Below are 15783 nucleotides of genomic sequence, written 5' to 3'. Positions count from 1 at the left end.
GTTGTTGTTGTTTTTGTTTTGGTCTCTACTGCTGCCTGATTGTGGTGTATGGTGGACTGGTCAGTTCGTAACTCTGGTGTTCGTAACTCTGAGGTTCTACTGTACACGCAGAAAATACCACATACATTATAGTGATCAGTGTGATCTAAAAAATACTGTTACAAAAAGGAGTTGCCATCCATAGTTCTTGAAAGATGCAGTGAGAAGATCCGTATTTAGATACTGAGCGAGACTTAAAATCATAGAATCATAGAATATCAGAGTTGGAAGGGAGCCCAGAAGGTCATCTAGTCCAACCCCCTGCTTGAAGCAGGACCAATTCCCAGTTAAATCATCCCAGCCAGGGCTTTGTCAAGCCTGACCTTAAAAACCTCTAAGGAAGGAGATTCTACCACCTCCCTAGGTAATGCATTCCAGTGTTTCACCACCCTCTTAGTGAAAAAGTTTTTCCTAATATCCAGTCTAAACCTCTCCCACTGCAACTTGAGACCATTACTCCTCATTCTGTCATCTGCTACCATTGAGAACAGTCTAGAGCCATCCTCTTTGGAACCCCCTTTCAGGTAGTTGAAAGCAGCTATCAAATCCCCCCTCATTCTTCTCTTCTGCAGGCTAAACAATCCCAGCTCCCTCAGCCTCGCCTCATAACTCATGTGTTCCAGTCCCCTAATCATTTTTGTTGCCCTTCGCTGGACTCTCTCCAATTTATCCACATCCTTCTTGAAGTGTGGGGCCCAAAACTGGACACAGTACTCCAGATGAGGCCTCACCAATGTCGAATAGAGGGGAACGATCACGTCCCTCGATCTGCTCGCTATGCCCCTACTTATACATCCCAAAATGCCATTGGCCTTCTTGGCAACAAGGGCACACTGCTGACTTATATCCAGCTTCTCGTCCACTGTCACCCCTAGGTCCTTTTCCGCAGAACCCCAAGGCAATTACAGTTGGTTAGTGGGTGAGGTTAGTGTTGTGAATGACAGTTTCTGATCAGCTTTTGTGTAAGAAATTATCTGTTCTTACCTTTGATGCAATTTCATGTTCAAAATTTATTGCTGCTATTTCTATTTGTTCAGCGTAGTATTTTTCTTTTTTAAAGACTTCTTTTGTTTAAAAGATCAGTCGCCATGAGACTTTAGTAAGGGGAGAGACTGAGAGTTTCAAAATGGCTGGCATGCTTCTCACAATTTGATCATTTGGTGGGTGTTGACTTATTGTTTGGATTTTATCTATTTATTGGCAGAGTTGGCTTGTGCATGCATCACTTTGAATTTGTATCCAGACACAAGCTTGGATATGGGGTTTTGGTTAGCGTGGGGACAGTTTGCGTTTCAGTAGTATTTTCTTTACATGATAGGTCATCTGGCTCCAATAGACATCAGTGAAATTTGCATCCATATAGATACTTGACCATTAACATTCTTTTAACTTTTTGGACTCAATATATATATATATATTCCATACAAGTTTAATGTACAGTCAGTTATACACATGATATACATATATGTGCAGACTCATTGCTAAGGCTATGATTTAGTCATGGAGGTCATGGCAGTCACGGATTCCGGTGACTTCTTGGGGTTCAGCTGTCAACAGCTGGGGCTGGAGCCGAGGCTGTGGCTGGAGCCAGGGCTATGCTCCCCTGCTCTGCGTTGGGGGCTGCAATCGGGACCATGTGCCCCAGCCCCAGAGCGTCCACCGGGGGCTCAAATGGGGCCATTTGCCTCTGCCCTGCAGTGCAGGTGGCACCCCTGCCCCCCTCAGGGGCTGCAGCCAGGGCCATGCACCCCTGCTCCATGTTGGGCTGCAGCCGGGGCTGTGCGTCCCTGCCCCATGTGAGGGGCTGTGCGTCCCTGCCCCACGTGAGGGGCTGTGTACCCCTGCCCCACGGTTTCCACAGTGGTCTGAAACCAGGGCTGTGTGCCTCTGCCCCATGGCTTGTATGATTATTTTTAGTAAAAGTCATGCACAGGTCATGGGCTCCATGAATTTTTGTTTGTTGCCTGTGACCTGTCCCTGACTTTTACTAAAAATAACCATGACAAAATTATAGCCTTACTCATAGCCAAATCCTATGTGCAATCAAGTAAGTGGTTTGTACAGAGGGAAATCTCTGAATCTGGATTATCCCCAATAGCCTCGTAAATGGCAGTTGAGATAATCCATGGCTGCTTTTACAACACCAGCTTTAGAGGTTTTTGGATAGTGGATCTACGTAGCGGTGGCTCCAACTGACAACCACCCATACTTCCCTTGTCCACTCACCAAGACTTTTCTGCACTGAAGCAGGTAGAAACCCCTGGAGCACAGCTCTGTAGGGCATAGTGGTCTGGTCTGGGTGAACTCTCCATATCTTGCCTGTGCTCCTGCACAGCAGGCTCTCACCAAGATAGAACATGAGGCAGTGAGTCAGGGAGGAAACTGGTTGATGAGTTCCTGATTTAGAATGGAGAGTATTTAAAAAAAAAAAAGGTTTTTTGCACATCTGGTTGGGGTTTCATTTGGGACAGAGGTATTATTTCTTTCTTTCTTTCAGTTAGGGTTTCCTTTACATCAGCACTGGGTTTAATTAGCCTTGGTGTTTGCACTGTGAGCTATTCCAAAGAAACATTATCATAACAGCTTCTCTCTTTATGAGAATCAAATAATATGAATCTTAATAGATCCATTCTCCGCTTTCTCCTAAGGAGATCAGGGTTATCACTTACTTCTGGAGAAAGCCATTTCCCCATATAAATAGGGGAGACTTCACAAGTAATTTAGTCAAGTGGTGGTATAAACCAGAAAGGAGAGTATCTAATTTTTAGCTTTTAACTTTTAACTTTTAGTTTTTAATCATAAAACTAAGCTGGCAAGAAATTTTTATCTATTTGCAGTATTTTAGTGCTAGATGTTTTTCAAGGCACTATAAAAACTAGCACTACAATGCAAAGTGTTCGGTCTGCCTTTTAGCCAGGGTCCCATGTTGGCGGGCGAGTAGTGAGAGGAGGTGCGCTCTCCCAGCAGAAGCTCTAGGAGGCATAGTGGCTGAAGCAGGAGAATCACTTGGAGCTCTCGGAAACCAATGTTCTCCTTCAAAGGAGAGCACGCCCACTCCCCTCTGCACTGGCAAGCTCAATATATCTATATTGATTTATGGCAAATTTCTAGTCATGTTTTCTGATCTCAGTAATTAAGAGGCAGATTTTCAAAGGTATTTAAGTATCTGTTGATGCAGATGGACATCTACAGGGATTTTTCAGTCAGTGGGAGTTAGGTGCCCAATCTACTCAGGTACACTTTAAAATCTCACTTGGTACCTATCTGCTGCTTTAGGCAGCTAAATACTATTGAAAATCTAGCCATTAGTGCCTACATGTGTCCATATATATCACCCAACACTTCAGCTTGCAGAGCTCAGATCATCTAGCTGCAGGGTTTAGAAGCACTTTCTGTGTTTTAAATTGCTTGCTTTGCGCTAGCTTTTTTTGTGAGCCTCAGAAGTATACATGGGCCTGATTCTCCACTCCATGACTCTGTTGTAACTTTACTGATGCTAACAGAGTTAGGCTGGTATAATAGAGTGGAGTTTCACAATCAGTGTATGAAAGGGATATAGGTAAAACATTGATTGTCAGGGCAACTAGGTACTTTAATTACCAAAATTAGTACATAAAACATGAATTTACCATGGATTATACATTATATTGTTTCATTTTTATTAATAAATGTATACACATTTTTTATTAATATTGTGGAGAGAGAGGCTATTGAAAGATTCTCCATAGAGAAGATGAAATAATTAAAATATGCTTGGCTATAACCTCTGTGGCTCACAAAAAAAGCTAGTTCAAGGTAAGGCAGTTTAAAACAATACAGAAAGTGGTTCTAAACCCAACAGTTAGATGACCTGAGCTCTGCAAGCTGAAGAGTTGGGTTTAGACTACTTTTCATTGTATTTGGGTTAAGTGAGTGTTGGTTTAAATTGCTTGGCCCAGATGCTTTGCAGATTTACTCCCATTACAATGTTGTTGTTTTTTTCCCTGAGAGCTATAGATATACATTCAAGTACTCACTACTACAGCTTTCTGTGACTCACTAATGGACCAATCCTGAAGTCCTTCTACAGGAAAAACCTCGCCCTGAAGCCAATGGAAGCTTTTCCATTGAGTGTTGTAAGGTGGGCGCGCCAAGTGCTCAGAAACACCTTTGGGCTCGACTGAGCATATACAATGTGCTTTGTGCAAGAGGTGCTACGTGAGGTGCAGCTTCACAGGCCCAGGAGCAGCACAGGAAAGGAATCCTGCCATGTGGGAGTAACAACCTACTGGCCCCTTATCAGATTGCATCCCCCCATGTCAGCTCAGCTGTGGTGGTAGGCACATTGGAGGGGCAGATCCAAATCTCTGCACGCTAGCTCAGGGGCAAAATAGTGAATGTGCAGAATGTGCTTAGCCCTCGGAGTTTGGAACCAAGCTTTGGAGAGAACACAGGGTGCGAGGCATGACACTCTCCCCCTTATCCCCATGCGTGGTTGTGTAGGCAAGGCCACAATCAGGCCTTCTGTTAGTCTTGCAGCTCTACTGTGGATAAACTGTGACTGTGTTTAACTAAGGTGAACATCATCTTTTCTGAATTCCCAGCAGGTGACTGCTTTGAAGTACCTTGCTGAATCGAGGCCTGAAAGTAGAATATGGTCTTATGCTAGATTTGTTTGTATCCTGACAACTGTACATGCTAGAATTCACCATTATTAGTATCAAACTCAGAAGGTCTAAATTAACATTTTGTATTTCTTAAATTCCCTTAGACTTTCAGATACCAATTGCAGAGTGGGGAGATATAATTACTATGTATCAATGAATGTATAGTATATGTTGAGAGAAAGAGAGCGAGAGCTCTAAACCTATCAGGAAATCTGCAGCATTAATACTGTACCAATAAAATAAATTTGCATGCACCAAATCACCTGATTAAAATTTATAATCATTTTTATAGTGCAGGTGTAAATTTTTATAGGGTGAGGGTACTGAATCTTTTTTATTTTATGTAACTTTCTACCATATTTTTAAGAGGAATTTATTGAGGGAAAACTATCAAAGCAAACCGTCTGAAGCCCTTTGCTTGATGGGAACATAATTATTCAGCTCAGAGGTAAATGGAGTCTGCTCACAGTCTTAGTGTAGCCAAAGCTGTTCTCACACTATTATGTTGCATCCATTTACAGATCAGGAAACAGAAGTAGACAACAAAGTACACAAACCTTTTTGACCTCTATCATTGCCACTAAGCAATCAATTAATGTTTGTATTGTTTATATAGGACTAGTGTTGTGTATGGTGTTTCAAAGGCATAAAACAAGGCATGTCTTCTGCTCAGAAGACCTTATCCTCTAAGGTCTTAAGCATATATGGTATTGAGCACATGCAATCATCTGCTGAAGGTCCTCAACTCAATAGGAGTTGAGGGTGCTTGGTATCTCACAGGAGGCATTGAGCATCTTGTAGGATTGGATCCTAATTAAGACAAATAACTCAATAACTATATCATGGGGAAGGGACTGATAAGAGGGAGAGGCAATTATACAATCAGAGAGGAACACAGGCTAGGAGATCAGTATCTTCCACGGGAAGCAAATTGTAGAAGTAATTTTTGACTTTGTATGTTACTTTTTTGTTAACTTTTCCATGTTTTGTTTCAGTGTGTATTATTAAAGTTTAAAGAAATAGTGAGGTGACAGAAAAGGAGCAGGCTGTAGTGGAAAGATACCCAGGAGAAGTGAGGTTAGAAGGAAGAGAGAGCAAAGTAATTTTAATTTGATTTGCAGGAAGTAGGATGCTGCTCCAGACATAGAGGAAAGCATGAAAAAGGCACAGGGTTGTGAATGGGAGAAGGGAATGAAGGGAACATTATGGGAGAGGGGTGAGCAGAGTGGAGTGACCAGGAAAGAATGAGAGCAAAGATATGAGCAAGGACAGACCTATGTGAAGCCTTGAGGTTGAGGACTAGGAGTTTGAACTGGATTAAGAAAGAGATTGGGAGCCAGTGAAGAGATTCAAGAAGGGCAGAAGAGGAGGACATGTGAGGCTAACCCTTTAAAGGGCTTGCGTTTGCATTCATGCCTATAAAAGGGCTAAGGTTCGTAGAGCAGAAGGGAAGATGTTCTTATTGTTTTCTAAACCAGTTTGCCCATTCCCACCAAAATATCAAATGCCCCTGGGGGCATTGTCTTTCCAGCTCAGTGTGTTGGGCTCTGTGGTGCAGTGGGACCTGACGCAACACACTGCAGAATTACAGTGATTTTCCTTTTTAGTTATATTAAAAAAACAATAACCAGACCCCAGGTACTGTGTTATGGTTACAACATATGAGTACATAGTTATGGGATCTATCTTGAGATGTACCAGAGTTGCTATCAGCCAGTTCCACTCTACTGAGGACTGTGCTGGTTTTTCCCTTTGAAAGTTTCAAGTAAACAGCTGGATTCAGTTCTGTAGCTGAGACCATAGTCTCCAGTAAGCATGAAGAGCTGAAGAAGTATTTCCCAGCAGAACTCCTTCGAAGAAACCCCCTTTAAAATGGACTTGGAGAAGTGAACTTAGTGCACTGACAAGCATGTTCAGACTTCCTTGGATTGTTCCCAGAGTTCAGACCTCAGCACTTGTGTAAAATAGGTTTGGGCTGTTACATATTCTGGGCTATATATATGCAAATGAGCATAGCAAGCATCAGAGTTTGCCTCAGAAATCCCACAGCCAGCAGTGCTACAACAAGTAGCTATTCAAAGCAGGACAGTCTGTTTCCAGTTCTCAGTGGACAGGTATCTGCACTATTAAAATATAAACGATCACAAATGGGACTAAACTGGCCATCTCGGCAGAGGTGAAAAGGTGGAGTATAAAGCAGCCTCTTATTCTTTGTAGTGGTTCTTCTCCAGGGTCAGAGCTAAGGCACAGTGGCATGGCAATATGGGGAAAGATTGCACAGCTTCTCCCTGTCCTGTACCTGTTGTGGATAAACAGAGGACTCCCGGATCTGAGACTGTAGTGAGGGGTACCTTTTGTGACCATGACATTGACATTCTCTCCTCTCACCAGTTTTAACCAATGTAACTCCACTGAATTCAGTGGAGATAGTCTTGATTAATACAGGACTAAATTAAATTTAGGTCTCTCTACTACATGTTTGTATGGAGCCTAGTACCATGGAGCCTTGATCTCTAATTAGGGCTTCTGGACACTATTGTAATATATGTAACAATAAGGCTTTTAGCCTCAAGTGCGTTACTATTATTACACATATACAATGACAAATTTAGGGTCTTATTAGGGATTTTAAAATCTCTTTATGAAAGAGAAAAAGGAAGCAAGAATCATAGACTTTAAGGTCAGAAGGGACCATTATGATCGTCTAGTCTGACCTCCTGCACAATGCAGGCCACAGAATCTCACCCATCCACTCCTGTAACAAACCCCTAACCTATGTCTGAGCTATTGAACTCCTCAAATCGTGGTTTAAAGACTTCAAGGTGCAGAGAATCCTCCAGCAAGTGACCTGTGCCCCATGCTACAGAGGAAGGCGAAAAACCCCCAGGGCCTCTGCCAATCTGCCCTGGAGGAAAATTCCTTCCCGACTCCAAATATGGTGATCAGCTAAACCCTGAGCATGTGGGCAAGACTCACCAGCCAGACACCCAGGAAAGAATTCTCTGTAGTAATTCAGATCCCACCCCATCTAACATCCCATTACAGGCCATTGGGCATATATACTGCTAATAGACAAAGATCAATTAATTGCCAAAATGAGGCTATCCCATCATACCATCTCCTCCATAAATTTATCAAGCTTAGTCTTGAAGACAGATATGTCTTTTGCCCCCACTGCTCCCCCTTGGAGGGCTGTTCCAGAATGTCACTCCTCTGATGGTTAGAAACCTTCATCTAATTTCAAGTCTAAACTTCCTGGTGGCCAGTTTATATCCATTTGTTCTTGCATATCTTTTCTCCACAGACATTGGGTCAAATCCCAAGGTTTTCACCCAGTCTGTGTGGCATTGGAAATCTTATAAGAATTTCCTTCACAAAACTTCACAAGTAAAGTAGAATGCAAGGAATTCTTCCATTGCTGGCTTATAGTATGAAAAGAGTTTGCAATTAAACTGTTAGATGATTTTCCATAGACATAATTTTTAATGAACATTTTGCAACAATAACATGAGACAGAAATTTCTTAAGATAACAAATGTATTAATAATGATTGGACACACAACTGTTTACTCTATCTTTTCCTGATATTCTGCATGTCATTCAGCTTGTTGTAATGGAAGCAGCAGTAATTAGTTCTCCTGGGTTTGCTTATTGCTACCAAGTAAGTAGCCATTTTTTGGTGCTGATAAAGCTTCTCAGATGCTAAGTAAAATTACAGGGAACCTTAAATACAGTCAGGATTAAGATTTCCACAATAAGTACATTCTCCTTACAAACCAAACCCACTTTAAGCTACTGCTACAAAATCAGAGTTGGCATGGAATCTTAAGGAGGAGTGAAACCAAACAACATGACATTGGTCTCTCCCCACACAGATCCGGCACAGCAAAGACGTCTTTCTTTCTGTTATTGAATATCATAGAAAGAAGTTGGCACATGCAGTTTAGTGTCAGGGCTTGCTTACTTGCATGTTTGTGCTGTATTATGTTAAGCAGCTCATCCTCACTGGCAATAGCAGGGAGGAGAGCATCAGTTTAATTATACATTATACTTCAAGGGCCTGATTCTGATATCCTTTATATCAGTGTAAATCATGAGTAACTTTCTTGAAACCAATTCAGATACATCAATATACACAGGAGGGGAATCGGGCCTCTGGTTTGCTTTGAATTACAGTCCAGAATGGCCAGCTTAGTGCTTTGTATCAGAGCTGTTCCATTATAAAGTTAGCATTTCCTATCATGCAGAATGAAAATCTTATGAGTTTCTCAGGACACCCATTCTGAACTAGCTGCTTTGTTGAGATTCAATAGAAGCAAGCCAACAGACTCCAAAGCATGCATTATTGAAACTGAAAGATCTCAACACATTTTATTCACACTTCTGAATGATGTGGATATGTTTTGTCAAGACCAAGCTTTCTTTTGTGGCTGTTGGCAGTTCAGATTTTAAAATATGCATGGATCTCCTGTAGTCGAAAGGATGAAAGGGAAGTGATTTGCATATCCCCAATGAATACAAAGACCAGCATTCATTTACAGCACAAACTAGTATGATCCTAGGTAATGGAAGCAAATGAGAACTTTAAAAAACCGAAACTAATTATTTAATTATAATTGCAAACTTGCATGAACTCATAGTATAGCCATAGGTATTACTCCGTTTCCAGGGTTTAATAGTATTGTCTCTCATTTTCGTGGGAAAAAAATGACTGGAGTCAGTTTTTCTCAACCCAGCTGTACTCTCATCAAGCATGTATACACAAGCACAGCTCCTCCAGATATACCTTTCAGAAGAATGTAAGCCAGGCACTGCATCTGAAGTACCAGCTGCAGGCTCCTGTATGCAGGCATGGCTGGATAAGTTGTCTTCTCATTTATTTGTTGTTCTGTTGCTGTGTTCTTGTTTACCTTCATTTCATTTTTGTTTTCAGTTGACATGTGGTCAATAGGGTGCATCATGGGAGAAATGATTAAAGGTGCTGTGTTGTTTCCTGGCACTGATCGTATCCTTCCTAGCAGCCATTGGTCTCTATAGGTACTTTCAATCCTTTCCCCTCAGGCCCCTCGGTAATAGACTAGTGCTGATATACATTTAATGTATCTAAATAACTGGGATAAGTCCCATTACAAAATGCTTGCAAAGCCTGTACCTTGCTATAATGTCTTTGTCTCCCAGTAAAAGGCTTACATGGAGAACACAGTGAGTATAGTACACGAAAGATCAAACACGATGCTATGTACTGTTCATCACTTCTGCTGGTAGCAGCCAGTGACTATCTGTTTATTAGTTATGTTGCACTATAAATGTCTCAAATTACCTTTTCTTATTTTCTTTTATAAATGACAATATTTTAATGTTCAAGTTATGTTTTAGAGTGGGTACCATTAAAATCCATGCATACAATATATATCAGTGAGTGGTAAATCATAGACACTATGCTTTAGGGAGAAGAGATGATAACTCAAACACTACTTTTTGGTAAATGTTGATTTTCTAATGGTGATCACTGTACATAGAAACACAATGCTATTTAACTAGGAAATGCTTTCCGATGTGGGATTTTACTTTTTATAAGAATTGTAGTAGTCTGGATTGTACTAACTTAGTGAGTCAAGACTCTCTCTGCTTTAAATCATTGTAATAGACTTCATTTTCATTATGATTTTGAAAAATGAAACTAGAGCAGATAAGCCTGTCCTCTCTCCATTAAAGCAATTAATGTGATTTTATGGAAGTAGGGTTTTTTCATTATAGGTAGAATGGACAGTGTAGTTAGAGCTTTTAGGAGCTCTTCTTCAGGTATGGAAAAGATAACCAGAGTGTCCCAGCTAAATACATTGTATTTAAATACATTATAAATTGTATTATAAATACAAAGTATTTAGCTATGACACTCTGGATACCGTTTCCAGACCTGAAGAGGAGCGTTGTAAAACTCGAAAGCTTGTCTCTTTCCCCAACAGAAGTTGGTCCAATAAAAGATATTACCACACCTGCCATCTCTCTAGCATATCTTAGGATCATCACAGCTACAGCAACACTGCAAACAAATATAGTTAAACTCATTTTAAATCAGTGGGCATAAAGGCCCAGTAAACAGAGTGTGCTTTTTAGTTATTGTACAGTTCTTCACTTACTACACTGAGGAATTCTTTTTTTCTGATTAAAGCTACCATTGAGATTTCTACACAAACTTCAATAAATATTTCATTATTTTAACGTGCATCAGTCTGAAATTTCAGTTCACTCAGATGTAACTCAAAGGAATTACAACGAGGACCATTTGGACCATTAAGTTTATAGATTTTATTTCTCATGTGGACCCTGTGCTTATAAAACACCAAGTGGCAAGAAGTCTTCAGGTGTTAATGCATTTGTCACTCAAAGATATGTAGCGATGTGCACTGTAATCTCTCTGATTGTAATTTTTTGTGCTATCGCATGCTTGCTAGATGAATTTTTCATGCACCTGCTATATTCACATTGATATCTTTAAAGGGTATAATTATTTGATTAATGTGGGGAAATAATAATATCTGAAGCCTTGTTAAAAAAACAAAACAAAACAGATTTTTTTCCTGATCTTGACTGCCATCAATACAGTAGTTTCTGACTTGAGCCCACGTTTGATGAATACGTGGCTGAAATATGGGCTGCTCCTGTTCCCATTGAAATTAATGGCAAAACACCACTAGATTTCCATGGGAACAGGACCTGGACCCTGTAAGCATGGATTGGGCTAGATTCTCTGCTGTGTGAATCAGTGTAATTCCAGTTAGCACTAGCTCAGGATTCAGCCCAGGATGTGTTTCTGTATGTGCTATGGCAATTGTGGGATAGGGTGAAGCATTCAGACTGCTATACCTCAGTGCTGTAGTTCCATTGTTTGTTACGCTGATGGCTTTAGCTTTGTTAGATTTAATTAAATATGTTACCAGGAAAAAGTATAAAACTATTTGAACATGCCCTATATATTGATTTTAAAAGATAAGTTTCCCTCATGCAGCTTTATACTTCTTAAAAAGAGATCACAAAAAGCCTCTATAATTAAACTATTAAATTCAGTTTACTATCGCAACAATTCCCAGAAATCAGCCATTGGCAACTGCTGATTAGTTTGGAATTATTTCTTAACTGAGTTCATGTTCTCCTCATCTGTTTAGCATCATGGTTTCTGGTCCATGACTGGGACTTCTTGGTGCTACTATAATAATAAATGATGTTAGCAACACAAGTTTATTATTTGTATATATGTATATGGTGCTATATGTGCACTGCGTTTTATGTGCAACTCTGCTGTATTTTTCAGCAGTTCCCTTACTTTCTTCACTGGTACTCTGCCTGCAACTTATAAATTCTCTTTCAAACAGTTGAACATCCTTGGAAAAAACATTATTTTCTAATGCATGCCATAACAACCAAATCCAGCTCCTCTCTTCACCCCTCAGAGGATAAGGGATCTGATCCTGCAAGGTGGTGAGTGCCCCCTGAAAGATATTGAGCTCACAATATCTAGTGAAGTGAATGGAAATTGGGGGTAATCAGAAATTTAAAAGATTAGGCTCAAGATGTGTTATGCTTTGGTTCAAGTTATGCTTTTGAACTCTGAATTCACTGAAGTCACACGACCAATATTGATGCAATATGGAGTCATGCCAGCAGGGAATAAGGTCTATAACCTTTGTGACCCTGATTCAGCGGAGCATTTAAGCATTTGCTTAATTATAAGCATATGCTTCAGTCCCATTCATTCCAGTTGGATTCAAATGTATGCTAAAATTAAGCATGTGGTTAAATGTTTTGCTCAAGTAGGACTTTTATCATTCCTCTATCAAACACATAGGAGGAACCCGTGGATATTTATAGCAACAGAAGAGTTACAAATCTGATTTATTTATTTATTTTTATTGCCAGGTATAAGAAAGAAGTAAAATTTGCTAAGGAAGTCAGTGAACCAAATTTTGCTCTCAGTCAAGCAGAGAGAAATTGTGGGGAAATTTTCTGCAAATATCTGTTTCAATTAACAAACAAAACTTGATTTGAAAAGTGTTTGTTAGGCTTTTACATTCACCTTCCAGGAACGTTTGCACGCTCAAGACGAACACACACACGCACGAAAAGCAATTACAAACAAAGGCGCTGACTTCCCCCCCCCACACAGTGGGTGCTCCAGCCCTGCTCTGCCCCAAGGCCCCACTCCTGCTCTGCCTCTTTCCCCGAGGCCCCGCCCTCGTTCCACCTCTTCCTACCTCATCCTTTCTCCCCCTCTTTTCCCCTGTTGCTGACACACTCCTCTCCACCTCCCCCGAGCGCCTCCTGCCAGCTGCTTGCTGCTTTGCTGGCCAACCCTGAGCTTGCCAAACAGCTGATCGGTAGCCGGCCAGGAGCCCTGGAACCACAGTGGCTTTTGGGTGCTGAGCACCCCCTATTTCTTTCCTTAGATGCTTGAGCCCCGGAGCACCCATGGAGTCAGCATCTGTGATTGCAAATTCGAAAGCCTGAATATTCACCAAATGCAAATTTTAAATTTTATGTTTGATTATAAAATTCACAGTTTGCAAGTCACGTGAGTTTAGTTTGGTATATAAGTCACATGGTATTGTTTCTGTTGTCTGAATTGGATGGCTTATGTAACAAACCAAAATAGCTAGAATTGCAAATAGTACAATCAAATATGATTGTGGACAAATTGCGAGCAGGTACTAGCTCTGACTTAACATTGTAAACGCTCCAAATGAATTGGGTGTACACAAGTGTTACCGAGAGCAGAATTTAGCCGTCTCTGAGAAATGATCAAATTGTAGATGGAAGTTTTACATCATTAACAGTCCCTTCAGTCTTCATTGGCCCACAATTGTAAAAAGCTGCACTACTTTCCTCGCATTTTCAGTGTTCGGCTGTGCTACAGTTTATAACAGCTGGTTAATAGGAGGTGGAACACTTTTTTGGTACCGTATTTGCCTCTGTCCAATCTCAGTTGCAGCAACACTGGAATTTATGGTTGAGAGCCTACAATTCAGGACCTTCAATTAAGGGATGAATTGTGGCTTTTTCACCAGCTCTGAGCAAGATTCTGCCTCCTAGTTTCCTCTTGTTTTTCATGTACTCCACTTTCTTGGGTAAGGGAGAAGGGACATAGCAGCCCCACAGAGAATGCTCTTGTTCCCACAATGCTACCTGTGATTTGAGTAACCTGCACAAAGGAGGAGCAGGTGCCTTACTCACCCTAATTCCTGTGGTTAGCTATGAAAGCGAAGGTTATGCATAGCTTTATTTTTTTTAAGAACAACTTCCAAACAAATTTTGTAACCTTTCACTAGGAAGTTTGTGAATGCAGTGGTGTGAATGCATATGGGAATGTATATAACTACAATGTATGGGGAATATCTGATGGTGTCGTATGTAAACTTTTATTGGCATGAGTATGGGATGGCCATATGACTCAGCATTCGTGAAGCCATATTCCACCACACAATCATGAATTCTGTGTATGCCACATAATTTTTTAAAACTATTTTGGAACTGTGTTAGTGATTTTAAAAATAATTGCTTCCATCTGGAAAACCAGGTGCCTTACACCAGGCATCCAACTGTACAGGACTCAAGGATGGAAGTATATCAAATCCATTTTAGAAGCCTTTAAAAGTGACCTAGAATCGTTTTTTCTATAATTAATAATGTTACATGTGGTTTGACATCAGAGTCTAACAAGGCTAAGAACAATTGCCTTATACCATAGGAAAAGTAGATTTTCAGATTTCTAATGGTTTAGCTGCTAATTTAAAAGCTCCCGTTTCTACCCTGATGAATCACAAGATATCTGAGTTCAAACCTCGTTGTTTGTCCAAGACTAAATGTTGCCCATTCTAGACCTTGGTCTTCTGTAGTTTTGGAGCACAGTTGACACATTTACAGATAAAGAAACAGCATATGTACCTTTTTCCACCACACATGATCACTACTGATAAAGTGAAACAGGACTGATAAAGGACCTAGTGTCAATAGTTTTCTCTTTCACTGTAGGAATGGTGTGTAGATAGAGCTCTGAGAGAGCACGTGAAAGAGAAAATGAGAACACAGATGGAAAAAAGTAAAAAGGTGAAAATTAAATGCAGTTTATTCGATTACTTCAGAAAGGTATGGGTATGTGGGTATCTATGTATGTATTATAGGTGGGGCTGGTAGCACCGCCTATTATTCGGGTTCACTGACAATTCCCATTATAAGATCTTGTTTTCAGTTGCTTATAACTTTGCCAAATCTAACCATGTGGGCTGAAATTATCCATATCATTTATCTGCCTCAGGGCCAATGTTTTTTTAATATTTTAGCAAAAACAGTTAAGCCATTTCCAAGAACGAGGCTAGGGGAAAAAATACGTTGCTTTGCCTGTGTTAAAAAATTCTGGTGACCATCCTCTTAACAGGGACTTGAAATTTGGCAGGGGGTGGCCTTATGTTTCAGGGATATGCCTTTTCTGATCTCTCTGAAAATTCGCCACTCTCTGGCCAATTCGAAAAATTACAATTTGTACGTGCTTGGCAAAGACTTCTTAAATTTTAGTAACTAAACTCCCTGAAGGTTCCATTGATGCTGAGCAAGCTCCTACTAAAGTGGTTTGTCTGAGGTCAGTCTTTGACTAGGGGACCACAGTCTTTCTTTTATTATTATTATTATTATGTCTACAGTTGGAGAAAGGATTCTATTATTTTGAGAACTAATGGCACTGTATGTTTTCCCTTAGGGCCAAATCCTGCTCTTCATAGATGTGTGATTAGTTCCATTGGATTAAATTTACTCAAGTAGGTAACCCCACTGAAGTGTGTGAGTGAAATCTGGATTAAAAACTGTGGAACAAACTCTGCTCACCTTTCTCACAGGTGGCTTCAGTGGAAATACTCCTCTGAGTTAGGTAAGGAAGATTGAGCCAAGTATCATTATTGATCTGTGCCCCAGGAGACGGAGCTAACCTTAATTTCTGCACATTCAACCTTAACTTCTGAATTTCCTGACTTGGTTATGGCTTAAATGTGCGATTTTAACTTTGCAATAATATTTTATATTAACGTATTTTCCCAGTATAGATTTTTTTTCT

General features: G+C 40.4%; 1 protein-coding gene across 15 annotated transcripts in view; it reads left to right on the top strand.

Moving 5' to 3' along the window:
* The window catches only part of MAPK10 (mitogen-activated protein kinase 10), a 251303-nt gene that overhangs the window by 188945 nt on the left and 46575 nt on the right, over window positions 1-15783 (top strand). For 4 of the 15 annotated variants that reach the window (XM_084627029.1, XM_084627025.1, XM_084627023.1 and 1 more), the window contains one exon: window positions 9619-9690. The exons of 10 other annotated variants lie outside the window; for them this stretch is intronic. In XM_084627029.1, coding sequence (XP_084483155.1) covers window positions 9619-9690 — 72 coding nt within the window. Of the gene's footprint in view, window positions 1-9618; window positions 9691-15432; window positions 15580-15783 lie in introns of those variants that run through there. One more of the 15 variants, XM_084627022.1, reaches the window with a different exon arrangement.

This window comes from Lepidochelys olivacea (assembly GCF_965140295.1).
Source record: "Lepidochelys olivacea isolate rLepOli2 genome assembly, chromosome: 4".
Lineage (NCBI taxonomy): Eukaryota > Metazoa > Chordata > Testudines > Cheloniidae > Lepidochelys > Lepidochelys olivacea.
Note: the sequence above shows the minus strand (reverse complement) of the source record. Positions and strands in the feature narration are given on the sequence as shown.